The 21,010-nt window shown below is 46.1% G+C and overlaps 2 protein-coding genes across 3 annotated transcripts; both read left to right on the top strand.

The window, feature by feature from the left end:
- The first annotated feature begins 3,850 nt into the window (after positions 1-3,850).
- Positions 3,851-8,069, top strand: LOC125518079 (uncharacterized). Of its 2 annotated transcripts, XM_048683024.2 has the most exons (10): positions 3,855-4,409; positions 4,628-4,808; positions 4,966-5,099; positions 5,856-5,968; positions 6,342-6,465; positions 6,783-6,938; positions 7,043-7,195; positions 7,303-7,382; positions 7,498-7,547; positions 7,639-8,069. In XM_048683024.2, exons 1-10 carry the CDS (start codon positions 3,945-3,947, stop codon positions 7,773-7,775), a joined length of 1,593 nt encoding a protein of 530 aa, XP_048538981.1. In that variant the 5' UTR covers positions 3,855-3,944; the 3' UTR covers positions 7,776-8,069. The 2 variants fall into 2 exon arrangements, with proteins under 2 accessions (XP_087388110.1, XP_048538981.1); XM_087531984.1 differs by lacking the exons at positions 5,856-5,968; positions 6,342-6,465 and having other exon boundaries at positions 3,851-4,409.
- A 6,291-nt stretch (positions 8,070-14,360) lies between these two features.
- On the top strand, positions 14,361-19,440 carry LOC125518082 (uncharacterized). Its single transcript, XM_048683026.2, has 10 exons — positions 14,361-14,845; positions 15,035-15,215; positions 16,269-16,402; positions 17,588-17,700; positions 18,086-18,209; positions 18,376-18,531; positions 18,631-18,783; positions 18,891-18,970; positions 19,085-19,134; positions 19,222-19,440. The coding sequence occupies exons 1-10, from the start codon at positions 14,399-14,401 to the stop codon at positions 19,350-19,352; spliced, it is 1,569 nt and encodes a 522-aa protein (XP_048538983.1). The 5' UTR covers positions 14,361-14,398; the 3' UTR covers positions 19,353-19,440.
- The last annotated feature ends 1,570 nt before the right edge of the window (positions 19,441-21,010 follow it).

Genomic DNA, 21,010 nt, shown 5'->3' on the forward strand with positions numbered 1-21,010 from the left:
GACTATTTCTTCAGGGTGAAAATCTAGATTCTGATCTTGAGTGGTTGGATCCGGTGACGGCGGCTATTGAGCGTCGCTCCCTTCTTGAAGGCGTTGCTGTTGAAGAACTTTGTCGCTCGTGTGGTGTCATGAGATGGTTGGTGCGAATACGGTCATCGATGTAGTTTGCCAATTATGGATCTGATCTCTTTGATGTCTTTTTTTCGCCTACGCATAGCTTTGGTCTTATATGACTTTGCTATTTAGTGGTGTGTTTTTGTGTGCGTGTGTTGGTGTTGGCTGTGTGCATCCTAGATATGCAGAGGCCGGGTGTTCTCATTGTGTTTGTATTCTCTTGATGCTTCATTATGAGCCAATAAAATTCACCCTTTGTCGAAAAAAAGGAATCATAAATTTGAGGCACATAATCTCGCCAAGTTTGCTTGTAATCTCGGCATCGGCAGACATGTTTGGTTGGGCTCCCGTCATGACCCAAATCTTGTACCTATGAACATTGTTATAGGTCAATAAAGTGGTGAGTTTTCTCTCTCAAAAAAAAAAAAACCACTGCGTGTGTGTTCTGCTGGATTCAGCTTGGAAAACGTAGATTTTTTTTTCCATTTTAATGTAGGAGCTGACTCATTGCTCGCCGTGTAGTCTTGCCTAGGCTGGTTCAGTGCGTGTATGCTCGTTCGTTGGGGGACATGATGAGGTGGGAGTAGATTGCATGGGGTGCAACTCGGATCTTGAGATGAAATGATTGGCTGAATTTATGAGAGTGAGGGGAGACAAGTCGAAAAAAGTGAAGGAGAATTATGAAAGCTCATCATATCTCATGGCTACTCCTTTTCTATTGATACTAGCGTACATCATGAGTAACGAAACTATGTGAAGGACTATTATGGAAGCTCAGTCATAGCTCATACTCCAATAATTCAAAACGGTTCGCAGGCTCATCCACACTCGGTGAATAATAAATTAAAAAACTCCGATTTTTTAGTCATCCAAGATGCTCATGCACGCAAGGTGTGTACAAGATTTCAGATTGTTTGGACATCTGAGGAGCTCGTGTTAAAAACTAAATCGGCTCCAAATAGTGTTCAAAGTTTCTCGGACACCCGAAATTTATTTTTTTGGCACGAGCTCCTCAGATCTTCAAATACCATGAATTTCTGGATGCCCGTTGCGCACATGAGCATCTTGGATGCTTAAAAATTTCAGAATTTTTATGAACATTTTGTAATTTTACTGTTCACACATGGGTTGCATAATAGCCTATATTGAGAGTAAAACAATTGTGGGTGAGGGGTGGGGGGTGTGGGGTGGGGTGGAGAGCTCTGTTGATCAACTAGAAATAAAATGACAATCAATGAAGATGAAGTCATGCTTAAAGATCTAACGAAAATATATTTTGGAGCACCATGCCAGGCTTATGTTTGTTCTACAAAACATACATTGTATCTACTCATGGCGAAATATTTTCTCGGTGAGAGGCGATGTTTTCGTCGAAACGAGCCACATCTGCTGGTTTTGGAATTCTTGAAGTTCTGAGACCATGATCTTCAGTAAGCGTTATTTGAGTGCATGTGGTGGTGTGGTGGCGTGTTTTACGCTGTAGCCCGTGCATTGAAAAAGAATGACAAGCAGAAATAGGAACATCTACAAAGATGATACGAATATCTCCTTCAGCATGTGATGCTACCGGTTCACACACGTAGAGCGTATTTACTTGGATGTGATGGTACTCCTACCGCCATGACGTGCTGTGTTATTACGAGTGGACAAGGCTAAAACAGGGCAAGGGACCCATCACCCGCGCAGTGCCTTGTGCTCCGGGGAATTCTCCTCTCGGGCGGGCTACCTAGTCATTGATCGAGAACACACGAGATTCAACAGGGACAAGACAGGCACTTTTTTGGACCCCGGCCGCTTTGCTCTTGTCACGGCATCTCGTTTCCTTCGTTTTCGGCAGGGGCTTTCGTCGGCGACGACGACGCCGTGTCGTGCCTCGCGTACACGATGCGATGCGGACGCGGCTGGTCAAATTCGGATCAGCCGCATTGTGTGGCCGGCGAGAGAATGCCGGCATTGCGTTGTGGCTTACCCTCGAGCGAGTCGTCTTGGCTGGTCGTCTCCAAGCTCTTGTGTAAAGAAAATACGTCCAGCCAGTCAGTAGTGTATTGATGGATGGGCTGTCAGATTTGGCGCGTCTCACGTCGCCGGGTAAAATCATCTGGGTCCGTCCATTGCATCCATGGCTGAAGAACAGAGGCGGATTCAGACTGAAAATTACCCGATGTCCACATAAAAAAACATATGCCTACATATCAAATAATTAATGACCTACACATTAAATCAATGGATTATATTAAGCAAGTGCATATTGAACCCGGTGCCAGTGAAACCGGCTAGCTGTACATAGCTATGCCCCTGCTGAAGAACAAGACAAGAGTATATACTCCTCCTATTTAAATCAAGTTTACCCCTATGTAACATTAGGATTTGCTAAATCTCAATCCAGTGAGACTTAACCAAGTCGAAGTCGATGCTTTATTCGTGAGATATTATGTGAAGATCCGTGCAAAATTTTCTATTAAACTTCTTTTTTTATATGTTCGGTGACTTGACTGAGACTTGATTAAGTCTCAATTGACTAAGATTTAGCCACACATTTTCAGCTAATTCACTCATCCCCTGAATTTCAGTCGGGTCGGCCTGTTCCTCCCTCTAACCCCAATCACAATCATCGACGTTGATTTACGCAAGGGCACTTCTAACCGATCCCAAATAAGGTCGTAAGGGAGGATAAATTCAATTATCCTCCCTTGCGATGCACCTAGCTGATCCCTTATCCGTTGTAGTGGAGTAAAAATTATCCTCCACCTCCCCAATGCCCCCTCCCCCCCAAATCTCTCTAAATATGCTCACTTCCGCCGTGGCCGAGTAAAACTGGCGCATCTCTTTCTCCCACGTCCGCGCTGCCCTGTCTCCCACTGCCACAGTCACCATGCCCCGCCGCCACCACCAGTGATCGTCCCTCTGGCCGGAATGGATAGCTCGGGCCCTTCCCTCACCCCGCCAGCCACACAGAGCCAGACAAGCTCGAAAGCCAATGGCAGCGGCATCGGTGCTTGCCGAGGCGCCGTGAAGAAGAAGATGAAGAAGGCCACAACGGCGCCTCGTCCAAGGCGACGCCTTGTGCAGCTAGTCTGGCACCCCCTAGGCCACTGCTCCGGCGCGGGCAGCGGCCAGAGCTGGCAACAAGCATCACGGCCGCCAAGTGCTCGATGAAATGCCTGCAAGGTAAAGAAAAGTCTCGCGTCTTATTGGTGGCCGATGGTGATGTTGTTTTCTTTATTGTTGTAGTGCGGAGATGAACACAACTGAATTCCTCACGTCTTTGGTGTCCTTGGCCACTGTTGGACTTGATGAGCTCAAACGACTCCTTTTGGCATCATTCGGAGGCGACCCAGGACATGAAGCAAGAGGTGGCCAAGGAGGAGGGGTCCCAAGATAGTTATGTTATGTATGTTTTAAATATAATATTCTCATGATATATATTGCATAGTGTTTGAAGTTGATGCTGGTAGGACATAATCAACATAATTTTGGTTTTTACTTCACTACTATAGTGGATCGGCTAGGTGCGGCCATCGTTGGTGAACTAAAAATTTATACCGGGTGATTAGGATCTGATTGGCTGAAATTAAATTATGTGAGGCAGGTCCATCACTGAAAATAGAGGGGCCAACTAGATGAGGACACATAGGGATGAGTACACGTAGGAGGGTCCGTAGAGTCCGCTGTGTATTATCGGGGGTTAGAAATGCCCTAAGTCTAGGATTGCTCATGTGGTGCACACGACCGTCTCGTGTCTCTCACGCACCCGCGCCTTCTTAAACCCCACACAGCACCACACGAGCACAGTGACGCGAGCGAGCGGGCAAGCTGCAGAGAGGGCAAAAATGGCAGCCTCTTCGACGCTCCCCGTGGTCGTCCCGGCGCTGCTCCTCCTCCTCGCCTCGGCGTTCGCGCCAGCAACAGCAGCGAGCCCCTCCAAGCGCCCCACCCATCAGCCTCTTCTTTTCCCCGTGGGACTCGCTCCCCTGCATCAGAAGCAGTGGAGCGGCAGGTACGCCACCGCCGCCGTCACGGCCTCAGCCGCAGCGGCGACGGACAACGGCACGGCGAACCCGTTTACGGCGCACTACTTCCTGCAGGAGCTGGACCACTTCACCTTCACGCCCAACTCCTCCCACGTCTTCTCCCAGAAGTACCTCCTCAACGACACCTTCTGGCGGCGGAAACCCACCGCGGGGCCGCTGTTCGTGTACACCGGCAACGAGGGCGAAATCGAGTGGTTCACCACCAACACCGGCTTCATGTTCGACATCGCGCCAGAGTTCGGCGCGCTCCTCGTCTTCATCGAGGTACCCTTTCTGCCTGCCACATATATCCTCCGCTATGGCTGATATCATCGGTGACCAGTGACCACTGACCGGCCCCTCGTCCAAAATTTAGTTGTCCTATTGGTTCCCTCTAGACAAGACACCATTGAGCAGCAACCACTTTTAAAAGCAGTTTGGTTGTCCTATACTAATCAGTAACAGCAATCACTTTCATGTTCAACTTGTTTGAAATTTGTCAGCATCGGTTCTACGGGGAGTCGATGCCGTTCGGGGACGGCCCATACAGCTCGCCCGACACGCTGGGCTACCTGACGTCCACGCAGGCGCTCGCCGACTTCGCCGTTCTCATCACCAGCCTCAAGCAGAACCTCTCGGCCGTCGACGCACCCGTGGTCGTCTTCGGCGGCTCCTATGGGGGCAGTAAGTCCATCACCGGCACGTCTACGTGTATTAATTATATCATGCGTGCGACGTGAGGGCGGACAAATTTTTTGTGTGAAAATTAGGATTAGCTAATCTACACTAATTGATAATGTTGTCAGAGGAGTAAATGATTTTTTAAGCCTGTTGGTTCTAGTGCTGGCTGCATGGTTCAGGCTCAAGTATCCTCATGTCGCCATGGGAGCAGTGGCATCATCTGCACCGATCCTGCAGTTCGACGACATCACCCCGTGGTCTAGCTTCTACGACGCCGTCTCGCAGGACTTCAAGGTAACAATGGGAATTAATCACTACTACTGCAATAACATCATCGTGCTTTTTTTTCATTTTCTCAAAAATAAGTTGGTCAAAAGAATTTCGGGATGGATCATGGATGGCCCAGTTTCACCTGTCAAATTATTGGTCTTGAGCTACGTCCGTCTGGTGCAAACTTATCGGCGATGTCAGCTCTGAATTACTATTAGTACTGAATTTCACTTGTTTTCGTGCTGTCATTACCCTGGCGGCACCTTAGCGGATTATGAATTGGTGATGGTGCTTTTCTTCATGAGCATGTAGCTAACTGGTTTTTTTATTAGAATTTCTCATGAAAATAATACATGGAATTTAAGTGCGTGATTGAAATGGCTAGTGAAGTAATGATTCAGTTTTTGATTAGTTTGATTGAGACGCTCAACCGCACCGAAGAGCTATTACTAATATGGTAGAGACAAGATATAAACTCCTCACTTGTATGCAAATTGATGTATTTTGTTCATCATTGATGCCTGATGACACAGCTATTACTGATATGGTAGAGACAAGATATAAGGTCCTCACTTGTATGCAAATTGATGTATTTTGTACATCATTGATGCCTGATGACACAGCTATTACTAGTACGGTAGAGACAAGATATGACAAGGGAAAGGAACGACGAGTCACTTTGTAGTGGCATCTTTGTCTGATTGATGCTTGATTAATAGCTGTCCCATGTCAACTTTCCAAAAAGATAAATGTATTTGTGACATCCAACTAATTTTGCAGTCTGAGAGCCCGAATTGCTTCAGTGTCATCAAGGCGGTCTGGGATGTGCTTGATGATCGGGGATTCAACCACACAGGCCTCTTGGAGCTCAGCAAAACATTTAGGGCCTGCAAGTAAGCTTTGTGCAACTGATAAATTTTTTTGACTGAAAACTGTTGGGGAGAAGCCCACAGTATAAAATTCATTACTGTAGGAAGAAAAATAAGAGATTAAGACTGCAAGTATTTTTTTTCTATGTGCGAAGTGTAAGTAAAGCAAACAAATAGCCAAACCTTGTAGGCAAGAAATACATGAAAAGAGATGACTTGCAGGCTTAGAAAATATATATACATTAAGTCCAAAGGATACACACTCTGCTCAGCTGCATACATGGCTGAACATGAAAGCCTCATCTTGACAAGATTACCCGAGTGGTGAACTAATGAACAGTTGGACAAATGGGCGATGACTCGGGCTCGTGACGTTGTGTTATCCCTTAACTTTTAGGACCGTGCAGTCCGCTGATTCGCTGAGTAACTGGCTATGGAATGCGTTCACCTACACCGCCATGGTGGACTATCCAACCCCAGCCAATTTCATGATGAATCTGCCTGCTTACCCTGTGAAGGAGGTTAGCCACTTGTAACCTAACTTATAATCCTTACTCTCGCCTGCATTACTACATGAAATGAATCATGAATGAGGAGAGAAACATGAGTTTCAGAGCTACGAAACTGGCTACGAAACATAAGTTTGAAGTTCATATGTTGTTTCATTTTCGAGAAACAAAAAAGAGAAATCTTGTTGTTAGTTAGTTAGTTGGAGAGTACGGATCTCAAAGCAAGGCTGGAGGGTTGAGGATAAGAGGTTCTATGTAGCCTGAGCTACAAAGGAACTTTACCTTTATTCCCTTCTGCTCAGCATATAATTCCCCTAACATTTCTGCAGATGTGTAAGATCATTGATTCTTTTCCCGCGGGAGCAGATGTCGTCGACAAAGCTTTCGCCGCGGCGAGCCTGTACTACAATTACACAGGCGACCAGAAGTGCTTCCAGGTGGAAGGTGATGATGACCCTCATGATCTCGACGGCTGGGGATGGCAGGTACAAGACTTAATCACATACATATGTATGTTGTGTACTGGTGACACATGACATGATGCCTGAGATGATCATATATGTGTTTTCTTAAACAAACTCTTGTGCAGGCCTGCACAGAGATGGTCATGCCAATGACGGTGTCGAACGAGAGCATGTTCCCACCGGACAGCTTCAATTACGAGAATATGTCTGAGGACTGCCTTCTGTACTACGGAGTTCGTCCGAGGATGCACTGGATCACCACTGAATATGGTGGTCATGTAAGTTTTTGTTTCAGATTTTCAGTGTTTACATAAGAACCGTCAGCAGCAACATGTTTTGTGGTTGCATGTGCTTATGTGGTACTGCATTGCACAACCCACTGCAGAAAATTGACAAGGTTCTCAAGAAGTTTGGGAGCAACATCATCTTCTCCAACGGGATGCGAGACCCATGGAGTCGAGGCGGGTAGGAGTAAAAGATTTCACCATCTGAGTTATTCGTGATGATAGTTTCAACCATTCAGGTAACAACTTTACCACAGTAAAAAATACTAACAGCCTTCCTTCCGAACCGCTATCAGGGTGCTCAAGAACATATCATCCAGCATCATTGCTCTTGTCACCGAGAAAGGTAAACATGAAGTTGCAGAAAATAAGCAAGGTCAAAAGTACTCTGAAACTTACTTACGTATGACTACTTCTTTTGTGGTGGTGATGTTCAGGGGCCCATCATTTGGACTTGAGATCTGCAACCAAGGATGATCCAGACTGGGTTGTAGAACAAAGGAGACAGGAAGTTGAGATCATACGTGGATGGATAGATCAGTATAACAAGGACATTGAACAGATGTGGCAGTAAGAGGGCGCCCTTGATCTTCGCAGTCTGGGAAAATAAATGTGGCTACATGTAAAATATAAGGATTTTCCTTTATTCGACATGGCGATAAGAAAAAAAAATCAAGATGATAATGTATTATTGCAACTTCAAATTCAAGAAGACAACAGAAATTCTTGAACTTAAGCAGTCATACGCGAACCATAAATGCAGAGGTTCTTTCTTTCTACTTCTAAAGCTGTTGTGGTGAACATTGAATTTAGGGACAGACATGTCTTTGTCCCTGCAGATAATTTAGTTACAATCCACGTTTACACACGGGGCACCGTGCTCCACCCCTAGAGCTCCTCGTAGAATGCCTGCTTGTCTCCATACCTTACACTCGCTCACTATCCATTGCAGTACCGCATTGTGATTCGGGGTTGCTCCCTCGAACATAATGGCGTTCCGGTGTTTGCATATCTCCCACATATGCTTAGGAGGCAAAGCGTGCGCATCCTTCTTCCTTGCTGACCGTTGCCGCCGTGGCGTGTGCACCAAACGCCTAGGCATTCACCCGGCAATGGAGCTCTGCTGATCAAACCTAGTGCTGCGAACACCGTCGTCCACACTTCCTTCCTGAATGGGCATTCCATATAGTAGATGGGTGATGGTCTCTTCGTGGTCTCCACACAGGGGATAAGCATCTTGGTGCGGCAACCCTCGCCGGGCCAACCTATCGGACGTCCAGCATGTTCCTCTGGTCCTGTTCCGCCATGGTTGCTCGATCGGGTCATGTTTTCCACCAGTGTGGAGTGGAGTGACCAAACAACGACATGCAATACCTTCGATCGTGACAAGGCTGAAATCATATTGGCCGAGGGGGGGTATTCTTCTGCTGTCCAGCATCCTACGACTCATATCGCTTTATTTGAACTCTGTTTCTATGTGACAACTATACTTGAGATGTCTGCTAGCAGAATGCTGCTTCTGGTCTTGATGTCGCTTTTTACCGTCGTCGTTTTTTTCCACATCCTACATAACGATACTGGATGATCCTTGAGTTGAGATCCATCCGAAGTTAGGATGTGTTCTGCTCAGACTTTGAACGACTTGTTAAGACGATAAAGAGCATTAGTTTACTTACCTTTTACGATCTAAAATATTTCTATGATTTTCTCTTTCACATGAGCACATATAATAATTCAATCTGTTATGTCTCCTTTATATGTCACTGATCTATCCCACTCTCGGTCTATTGATATTTGGAGCATGCATACCAACAAACCAACATGAGCATATGTTCTAGCGAACGTCGGACCTATGCTCCGATTTAATTTGAAGATGTTAGAGCATGAATGCCAGGTGTACAAAAACAGATTTTACGAATTTGACCCAAGGGTTAGGCACACAAGAGTATGGACAACTATATGTTTGTTAAAAAGGAAGTGATACAAATGCTTTTATCTTGCAACAAGTTGTCCACACAGTAAAAAAATAATAATACAACTACACACGTTGTGAGAAACAATTTTAGTTGGATTCACCTGGATTGATTCCTTTAGAATGTATACTATTAATCTTAGAATTTACTACATGAGGATGTTCATATATAATGTACCTTTCCATTTATTGTGAACATTTATAGTCTAGAATCGATAACGGTTAGGTATATATATATATATATATATATATATATATATATATATATATATATATATATATATATATACACAATTACATGAAAATCTTAGAGGCAAGCATATCCTTATAAAATAGAAAATATGGCACCCATTTAGAACATATGACTATAAGAAACAAAATGATTTAACGATACACCTGGTGCTTAATCCCTTTCCAAGAAATGATATAACTAAACACTAGGAAATCATTTCATAGATATTTTGGAGGTCTAAATTATTTTTGCAAAAGCACCCATAAGAACGTAATAGTATACCACATACTTAATTCCAAACATGGTTTAACAATATAAAATGTTGATACTTCTTAAATGCAATCAAGTTTGAAAAGATGCAATTACAAAACTACTATATACAACAAATTAAATATAAAATAAATAAACTACTAGAATGATGCCCGCGTGGCCACTCTGCTAGTTAGATGAATAGTTATTGCTTGATCAGAAAGAACAAAATTAAAATCAGGCTAGTGTTCTCCTGATTGATTTCAAAAAAGTAAGTTAAATCCTAACAGATGCCACAAGGTCCAGAGTTGGGGGCCCTGCCTCGCGAGTAATTAAGCAGTATCAATGATAACGCCACTAAAAAAGTCGGTGATAACACAAGAAGAACCATTTGTGGAAGTAAAGTGATACGAACTCAAATTTGGATACAATATCATTTTTTTTTGCGATGAACTTGGATGCAATATCTATCCTTCTACATACGTCAGACCCAATCTCGGTCAACTAACAAAATATGAGAGCTGCCTATTTCTTCTGTCTTTATTTTCATTTTCTTGTGTATCAATCTGTGATGCTACCTGTTCACACACGGAGAGCATATCTATATTTTTGTGACAAATGATGGATTTTATTGATTTAGAATGAAGCATTAAGGGGATACAAACACAATAAGCATACACCCAGCTTCTGCATAACCAGAATGCACACAACCAACACTAGCGCACACATGCAAAAGAAAAAACAAACATGCCAGCAAAGAGCAATGTCATAGAAGACCCAAGCTATGCTTAAGCTCGGAAGAAAAGGAAAAAAAACTCTGAAACGATCAAAATGATGGTTGATAAATTGCATCAATGATCATATCCACACCAACCATCTCTTTCAACAGCAACCACAAGGACAATGCCTTCAGGAAGGAAACGACGCTCAAACGTCATCGACACTGGATCCAACCAACAAAGACCAGACTCTAGGTTTTCACCCTAAAGAACAAGTCCGAGCACATCCGAACAATGCCTTCATCAAGGTAATGAGGCAAAAACATCACCATCGTCAGGTATAACCAATTCGGGTCAGACCTAGGGTTTTTACCCCGGAACTAGAGACCGGGTACTCAAGAAGCACCACCAAATCAAAGTCATCATGATGCCGCCACCATTTTCTGCGATCCCAGCAGCTACAAGCGTGGCACGGCCTTTACGTGACAGCACGACCGCCACTGCACAACCATATCCTCCACATCAAATCATCATCCATAGATCCATCTCACAGCTGAATGCAAACCAGCAGGATTGAGAGCCACCGAAACTCCGAAAGGAGCCTTCCGGTTGCACCATGCAACCTTGCCAGTGCGAGCCACTGGCAGCAGCCATCGGATCTGGAGAAAAAAACTCTCATGAAGGCCCTTGAGTGGCCACCACAATCCGTCGGTCGAGTCGCCAGACGGTGCCGCCACTGTCAGGACGGAAAACACCCCCTCGCATCAATCGGACGAACCACCTGTGACCAAGCATCAAGCATCAATCAACCGATCTAAGTCCCGAGGCGCCACCATCAACCACCTTTGACCTTGTGATCTGTCGCCTACAACAGCGGCGAGCGTCTTGGGTCGCCCTGGGATGCAGTGCACCAAAGAAGGCACATGAACCTTATCACTGGAAAGCCGTAGTAGCAGTGCGCCGGAGGCAGCTTCGCTCTGAACCTGCACGGCCTTGACCGCAGGCTGCTCTACCCAGGCCGTTGACAAGGCGTCACCATGCCGGACAGTCGCAGATCGCTCCAGACATCCACCGCTGCTGCATGTCCCTACACAGAGATCGCTAGCCATCCGCCGCTGCGTGTGTCCATGCGCACAAATGCCGTTGCATGTCCATGCACACAGATTGCACTAGCCTTCCGACGTTGCATGAAGATGGCTGTTGAGTAGCCGATCGCCTCACGCGCCCTTGAGTGCCTTCCGTCGAAGCCTTGTCCGGAGCCCCCCCGCCGGCATTAGCCACACATGCTTTGCCCGGCAGCGTCATCCGGCGGCAGCAAGGGAAGCGAGAGACGTGGGGAGGTCCCAGAGAAGCTGGATCGGGAGCCACCCGTGCCGTCCGTCCGGACGACGCGGGGGCGGTTGTGCTTTTTAATTAGGTCAGTGTAGGGGAGCATATTTGGGTGTGTTTTTTCGAGAATACCAAAATTACATACCATAGTTTTATAGAAGAAGAGAATTGCAAGTACAAGGCGACTACCACTCACTTTGAACAACGAGCGTAGTACTAACTCCACACCCGGCTAGTCCAAAGAGAACCACCAATGTGCAAAGCAAAAGAAGATTGCCCAAAACCGAAAACCTCGCCGCGTCTCAAGCGACGTTGATCACCACCGAAGAGCAACAGCTTCCACCAAGCATCCCTAGTCGACACATCATCCTCCCTTAATGCCTTGATTTAACCCGAGGAAGGCGCCGTCTTGGAATCATCAGCGACGACCGTACATTGCGCCGGAGAAGAACAATCAAGGGCAGCGGCGAATACTGGAGGAGCGTAACTTAGGACATCCAGACCATGTTTCCCGGCATGATGCTCCCACAAGAGGGACGGCGTCGAAGACGCCGCCATCGTGTCAATCCAACACCGAATCAAGGATTTCGTCTGGAGACAATTGCCAATACGAAATGAGCAAGGAGATGGCGACACACTCGGCGACTCCTCCAAGGAGGGAAACGACACCCACGGGCGCCGTCACCGCCGGCCAGGCTACAACCAGACAAGAGTTTCATCTGTAATTCCACGCATCGCCGTCACAGCAGCAACTTGCAGACGCAGCCGCGTAGCTGTGGTCCTTCCTCACCCGCACAACCAAAAGAACGCGACCCAACAACCACCATCCACCCAGACGAGGAGCTGCAGCAGCCAACCACGCCGTGCAAGAGCCACAACCACCACAACGGCCTTCACCCGCACCAGGGGACTGTCGTGTAGAGAAATTAGCCCCATGGTCTAGATTGAATCTAGGGTGATTCGGATTTGACCCGCACCTCCTTCCACCACTCCGAGGCCACCACCACTGAGAGCACCACCGCGCGCCCAGCACACGGCGGCCTGCCACCCCACCACCATGGCCGCCCCTAAGATGTCCCATTCTGCGCGAAGGGGCCCGTCGGGGTTGGGGGGGGGGGGGGGCGCCAGCACTCACCGCCTTCGTCAGCCGGGCACGGTCGTCATTGCAGGCGCCGGCAGCCGGAGGAGGAGATCAGGGGCCCTGCTGGTCTAGGGTTTGGGGGCCTTCGGAGCCGCATGCGCGTGCGACCCGGGAGGCAAGGGGCAGGAGCATTGTTTCCACATCACGAGCATATTTGGGTGTGATGGCAGCGCCTCTTGTGTTTTAATGAGTGGACAGTGCTGAAACAGTGTAGGGGACCCATCTCTCATGCTCTTCCGCTCAAGCTGGTCCTCGATCGATAAGACGATGGCACATAAGTTCTTTTTTTGGAAAGGATTAGGTTCATGGGAATTATAAAGCATCTCAAACATAATGAACTTATACTAAGATTCAAACACCATCGAACGACCAACTGCTGTCAGAATGAGCCGCCGATGCGTCGCTGTCGCCGGTTCCCTATCAAAGCCAGCTTGATTTTGTCGATGCCAATCGGAAAGTCTTTGTGCATGTGCCCCTAAGGACCAGCATCCTAAAGTCACAGTTGTGGTCATTGAACGCTTGCATAAATCCGAAACACCCGAGACTAAATCTCCTCACTTGAGAAGAAGCCCTAACCTTACCGTCCAAGGAGACTGGAGGAATCTACGCCGGAGCTCTATCGATTACGCCCAAAAAGACGAACTCAAGGAGAATTTGAGCCCAGAAGATAAATTTCAAGAAGAAGAAGCAACGCCATCCGCCAGAACGCCGCATCTGCGAGGACTAAAAAAAATCTAAATAAACTATTAACAATGCGAAGGCATCGGAGATTCCCCTTCCCGCACCGCCCCCTGAGTGGCTAGTAGAGAGGAATCAAACTCGCGACCTCAACACTGCGTAGCACAAACGTAGTTGACCTTCCACTGAGCTACTACATCTCTTCTAAATAAAAGTAGTTCATGATATCTTTATACCTAATTTAAAAGAATTTGAATTCAATTACAAATTTCGCAAATTTCGTCTGAAATTTGTTCGGAATTTCTCGGTAACCGTGGTTACCGAGAATTTCGCCCGCCCACGAGAAAATTTACCCATTCGGAATCTAAAACCTTGGAGAGGATGCGAATTCACAAGCTAGCTGATGAAGTCTAGAGAGAGTGGCAGCTGCTAGTACTTTAGACACAAGTGGGCCCGACAGGACGCGAGATTCAACATGGATAACCACTTCTTTTCCGGCCAAAGACTCGTGCCGGCGGCGACGCCGTGTCGCGTCTCGTTGCGGCTGGTCAGATTCGGATCGGCCATCTTGTGTGGCCGGCGAGAGAATGCCGGCGTCGCGTTGTGGCCGGTCGTCTCCAAGCTGTCTTGCAAGACTAGAGGCTGCCAAGCCAGTGAGTCCATTGCATCAGGTTTGGCGCGTCTCGCGTACGTCCCGTCGCCGGCCGGCTAAAATCAATCATCTGGGTCCGTCCATTGCATCCATGCCCGACAAGGCGAACCAGACAATGCGCGCGGCGCACGACCGTTTCGTCTCAGTCTCTCCCGCAACCGCGCCTTCTTATTCTTAAACCCTAGCAGGCTGCGGAGAGGGTGGACACTCGATCGACGGCCAAAAATGACGCCCACCATTACCCTCACGGTTGTCCCGGCGCTGCTGCTCCTCCTCCTCGCGGCGTTCGCGCCGGAACTGGCGGCAGCAGCAAGCTCCTCCAGGCGCACCACCCATCAGCCTCCCCGTTTCGCTGCTGGACTCGCTTCTCTGCATCAGCAGCGGGCTGCAAGCTCCGGCGGCAGGTACGCCGCGGCGGACAACGGCACGGCGAAGCCGTTCACGGCGCACTACTTCCCGCAGGAGCTGGACCACTTCACCTTCACGCCCAACTCCTCCCGTGTCTTCTCCCAGAAGTACCTCCTCAACGACACCTTCTGGCGGCGGAAACCCACCGCCGGGCCGCTGTTCGTGTACACCGGCAACGAGGGCGACATCGAGTGGTTCACCACCAATACGGGCTTCATGTTCGACATCGCGCCCGAGTTTGGCGCCCTCCTCGTCTTCATCGAGGTACCGTCATGGCTCTTATTTTAAGCTATAATCAGCATATCTTCATCGGACCTTAAGAAACACTGAAAATTCAATGGCGAATGCGTTAACTGCACACCAGGCGGCAGGCGACATTTTTGCCGTTGTCTGGTACGTAAGCTCAACTAGTGCTACTCGTTACTAACTTGTTTGAAATTTGTGCGGGTGCAGCATCGGTTCTACGGGGAGTCACAGCCATTCGGGAAAGACTCGTCCCAGTCACCCGACACGCTGGGCTACCTGACGTCCACGCAAGCGCTCGCCGACTTCGCTGTCCTTATCACCAGCCTCAAGCAGAACCTCTCCGCTGTCGACGCCCCCGTCGTCGTCTTTGGTGGCTCCTACGGAGGCAGTAAGTCCTTTACTAATTAATGTTTTTCTATCTACGAAAAATGCTAAACCTAGGAAGAGCATATGAAAGTTTACGAAACATTCCAAACTAATCAAAACATACCGATTTCAGATGGGTGGACCCCTCCCTCCCCTAAACACCAATCCTAATCCTCAACATTGGTTAATACGTAAACCTGCATAGTTACTTTACGTACGTGTAGCATTGGCCTTTTGTCTAATATATTCGTGCGTGTGACGCGCGGTTGGATCTGCTTGTTTAGTTTATACAAAAATATATTACTATTATACGAAAATGCATTATAATGTATAAGAGTATTTGGTGGCTAAAATTGCCAATTCCTATGGGCTACAACACTTGAATCAACTACTAGAGGAGACCATGCGGGTTGCTGCACGAATTGGTTCATGAAGATTTATGTTGATAACATGAGAACAAAAATTTAAAATACATATATTTTATTATATGTGATTTTAAAAAGAAAAGAGAATTACCCCCGGCCCCTGCATCAAATGATGCAGGCAGCCATCTTTATTAAGTTATTCAATAGTGGTTGATAAAATGTATACAAAGATCAATCCAAAGCCACCTTCGAGGCGAACACAGTCGCTAGATCGGGTCCTAGTCGTGAGTCGCCAGATGCGTTTTGTTTTCTTCCCTGTATGTGACACTGTCCTCCTATTATATTTGATTACGTGTACTTGTAACAATATTTATTAAATATAAGTAGAATAATTAAATAAAAAAATTCATGCATGGTTGAATGTTGTGATGGATAGTTTTCCATGCACGATTATATGTTGAGGCGAGTCCTATCCCATTAATAATTGTATGGTGAAGTGACATGATTATATATATATATATATATATATATATATATATATATATATATATATATATATATATATATATATATGATTCGTAAGTGCCCGAGTCTGTCAGCTCATAGTATTGTCGCGATTAGGATGAGCTAATATAGAATTGACGTTCTCATGTGGATATTCAAAAAACAAGATGTAAATAATGTTGTTGTCTTATGGCTGTTGTTTCTAGTGCTGGCATCATGGTTTAGGCTCAAGTACCCCCATGTCGCCATGGGGGCCCTGGCGTCCTCTGCACCAATCCTGCAGTTTGACGACATCAGCTCGTGGTCAGGCTTCGAAGACACTGTCACGCAGGACTTCAAGGTACTTACTAGAATTAATTACCACTTCGTTATAACACTCTAAAAGATAAGTTGATCAAATAATTTCTGGGTGGATGGCCCACTCTCACTGGTCAAATTGTATATTGTTCTTCACTCTTCAGAATGTTGGAACTCGTCCTCGGGGCCGATCACATTAAAAAGCACACGACGAACACGCCCAAAAACTTTAGCCAAAAAGCCCTTGTCGTGCCCTCTTTTTTCTCTTTTTATTTTCTCCTTTTCTTCCCGATGATCGTTCAAAGCTGCAGCCGACAAAACCTAGTCGAACTAGGACAGCCAAGCAAACTTCTAGCCGGACTTAACTTCATGAACTAACCTCTCTCACATGCACAACTAGCTTGGATGTCCCAATACTACTGCAACATTATCCTAACACAGAACGCATGGCAGTTCGTCCGTCTGCTGCAGACTAATCGACAATGTCGGCTCTGAATGATTGTAGTACTCCGTCCGTTCTAAAATAAGTGTCGCTGATTTAGTATAACTTTAGCAAAATAAATGTTGCTGATTTAGGGTAATCCTTCTTTTCTAAAAAAAATCTTTAGTGTTGTTAATTTAATACAATTTTCTTATTTTGGGATAGAGGGAGTAGTATTGAATTTCACTTGTTGTATGTCCGTCCGTTAGCATGTCTCTCTTCCTGTACTGTTATCAGTACCCTAGCGGCAACTTAGTGGTTTTCATTTGTGGGTCATGAATTGGTTACAGCGTTTCCCTTCATTAGCATGGAATTTAATGAATGTGTTTGATTAGAATCTTTCAAGAATTATTTTTCCAAGTGGGTGACTGGAATGGCACCGGCCAGCCACTGATGTGGATGTCTAGTTAAGGTCTTGATTATGAGTCATGACTCATGGCTAAGTTGATTAGCTTGATTGCGATGCATAACTGCACCAAAGGGCTATCAGTAGGCGGCTGCGTGAATAAGGTCCTTAATTTTCCAAAAATATATGCAAATTGGTGTATTTTGTTTATTATCGTTGATGACCGATGACGCAGCTGTTATTTATAATACGGTACAGAAAAGATAGAACAAGGAATGGGAATAATGACATGTTGCTAGTGACATCCTTGTCTGTTTGGTGCTTGATTACTCCTTCTCCCAAGCTGAACGAAAGACACAGCTGTTTATTTAGCTGACTGTAACATCCAACTGATTTTGCAGTCTGAGAGCCTGAATTGCTTCAGTGTCATCAAGGCGGTCTGGGATGTGTTAGATGACAGGGGATCAAACGAGACAGGGCTCTTGGAGCTCAGCAAAACCTTCAGGACCTGCAAGTAAGCTTTGTCCAAGTGATAACTTTTTTGACTGAAAACTGTATTAAATTCATTAATATAGGGAGAAAAATAAGAGATTCAAGACTGCAAGTATTCTTTTCTATGTGTGAAGTGTAAGTAAAGCAAATAAATAGTCAAACCTTGTAGGCAAGAAATACATGAAAAAAGATGACTTGCAGGATAAGAGATTCTTGATAAGATGTACATTAAGTCCAAAGGATAGATTTGCTACTGACATAGACACTCAGCTCAGCTGCATACATGACAGCACATGAAAACTTCATCTTGATAAGATTCCCTGAGTGCTGAACTAATGAAGAGCGCCATATTTGAACGAACGGCGATGACTCGGGTTCATGACGTTGTGTTATCCCTCACCTTTTAGGACTGTGCAGTCCGTTGATTCGCTGACCAACTTTCTATATACGGCATTCACCTACACGGCCATGACGGACTATCCAACTCCAGCCAATTTCCTGCAAAATCTGCCTGCTTACCCTGTCAAAGAGGTTAGCCACCTGTAACCTAATTTAAATCCCTTACTTTTGCGTGCATTATATCAGGTGAATGAGCAGAGAAAAAGAGTTCCAGAGTTACCAAACTGAGTCATGCAAAAACAGGACCTGCTTTTTATTCTCTTCTGCTGAACATGTAATTCTCCTGACATTTCTGCAGATGTGCAAGATCATTGATTCATTTCCCGCGGGAGCAGATGTCGTCGAAAAAGCTTTCGCAGCGGCGAGCCTGTACTACAATTACACAGGCGACCAGAAGTGCTTCCAGGTGGAAGGTGTGGATGACCCCCATGGTCTCAGCGGCTGGGGCTGGCAGGTAAAATCCTGACTGACAGTGACATACATGTGGTTTACTGATAACACTCAAGACTGAAGTTCATATATGTGTTTGTTTCCTGAAACAACTCTTATGCAGGCCTGCACAGAGATGGTCATGCCAATGACTGTGTTGAATGAGAGCATGTTTCCACCATTCGGCTTCAGCTACGAGGAGAGGTCCGAGGGCTGCCTTGCCGGCTATGGAGTTCGTCCGAGGATGCACTGGATCACTACTGAATATGGTGGCCATGTAAGTTTTCTTTCAGATTTTTTTTGTGTTAACATATGAACCGTCAGTAAAAAAAATTGTTGGGTGGCATGTGCTCACCTGCTACTACATTGCACAATCCACTGCAGAAAATTGATCAAGTTCTCAAGAGGTTTGGGAGCAACATTATCTTCTCCAACGGAATGCGAGACCCGTGGAGTCGAGGCGGGTAAGAGTAAAAGATTTCACTATCTGAATTCTTCAGAAGATAGTTTCAACCATCCAGGTAATTTTGTTACCATAGTAAACAATACTGATAGTCTTCCTTTCTAACTGCTATCAGGGTGCTCAAGAACATATCATCCAGCATCATTGCTCTTGTCACAGAGAAAGGTAAACATGAAGTTCCAGAAAATATGCAAGGTCAAAAGTATTCTGAACTTAATTACACGGGCTACTTTTTGTGATGGTAATTTTCAGGGGCCCATCATTTGGACTTCAGATCTGCAACCAAGGATGACCCAGACTGGGTTGTAGAACAAAGGAGACAGGAAGTTGAGATCATACGTGGATGGATAGATCAGTATAACAAGGACATTGCACAGATGTAGCAGTAAGAAGGCGCCATTGATTTTCATAGTTGAGGAAAATAACTATGTGGTTACATGCAAAATTATAAGGATTTGCCTTTCTTTAAGTAAGTGGTTAATGAACGTAAAAAAAACTAAGTGGTTAATGCATGGTTTTGACATACGCCATGTATATGGTGCGTGGGATCTGAGTCTACATGTCATATACTCCCTCTATTCCTAAATGTAGTGCACATAGGAAATTTCAAAAGTCAAACTCCCCCTACTTTGACTACATTTATAGAGGACAAATATCTACATCTATAATTTTAATTAAATATCATTAGATACATCATTAAGCATATTTTTATATTATATTTATTTGGTATTATTTTCGTTGATACTTTTCTCACTAAACTTGGTCAAACTAAGCAATGTTTGACTTCCAAGAAATTTTATGCGCACTACATTTAGAAATAGAGGGAGTATATGTTTTGACGTTGTTTATCAATTCTTTGCACTACGTTCTTGGAGGAGACCAGGGCAAAGTTGGCGACATGGATTTTGTTGGGGAACGTAGTAATTTCAAAAAAAATTCCTACGCACACGCAAGATCATGGTGATGCATAGCAACGAGAGGGGAGAGTGTTGTCTACATACCCTCGTAGACCGAAGCGGAAGCGTTGACGCAACGTAGAGGAAGTAGTCGTACGTCTTCCCGGTCCAACCGATCCAAGCACCGTTACTCCGGCACCTCTGAGTTCTTGGCACACGTTCAGCTCGATGACGCTCCCCGGGCTCCGATCCAGCAAAGCTTCGGGGAGGAGTTCCGTCAGCACAACGGCGTGGTGACGATCTTGATGTTCAACCGTCGCAGGGCTTCGCCTAAGCACCGCTACAATATGACCGAGGTGTAATATCGTGGAGGGGGGCACCGCACATGGCTAAGGAACGATCACGAAGATCAACTTGTGTGTCCTAGGGTGCCCCCTGCCCCCGTATATAAAGGAGCAAGGGGGGAGGCCGGCCGGCCCTATGGGGCGCGCCAAAGGGAGGGGGGAGTCCTCCTCCTAGTGGGAGTAGGACTCCCCTTTCCTAGTCCAACTAGGAAGAAAGAGGGGGAAGGAAAGAGAGGGAGAGGGAGAGGGAAAGAGGGGCCGCCCCCCCCCCCTCCCTAGTTCAATTCGGACTCCCCATGGGGGAGGGGGGCGCCACCTCCTGGGCTGATGCCCTCTCTCTCCCCTCAGGCCCACTAAAGCCCAATACTTTCCCGGGGGGTTCTGGTAACCCCTCCGGCACTCCGGTTTTCTCCGAAATCACCCGGAACACTTTCGGTGTCCGAATATAGTCGTCCAATATATCGATCTTTATGTCTTGACCATTTCGAGACTCCTCGTCATGTCCGTGATCACATCCAGGACTCCGAACAACCTTCAGTACATCAAAATACATAAACTCATAATGAAACTGTCATCGTAACGTTAAGCGTGCGGACCCTACGGTTCGAGAACAATGTAGACATGACCGAGACACGTCTCTGGTCAATAACCAATAGCGGAACCTGGATGCTCATATTGGTTCCTACATATTCTATGAAGATCTTTATCGGTCAGACCGCATAACAACATACGTTGTTCCCTTTGTCATCGGTATGTTACTTGCCCGAGATTCGATCGTCGGTATCTCAATACCTAGTTCAA

This window comes from Triticum urartu, chromosome 7A, assembly GCF_056163025.1.
Source record: "Triticum urartu cultivar PI428250 chromosome 7A, HENAU_Tu73, whole genome shotgun sequence".
Lineage (NCBI taxonomy): Eukaryota > Viridiplantae > Streptophyta > Magnoliopsida > Poales > Poaceae > Triticum > Triticum urartu.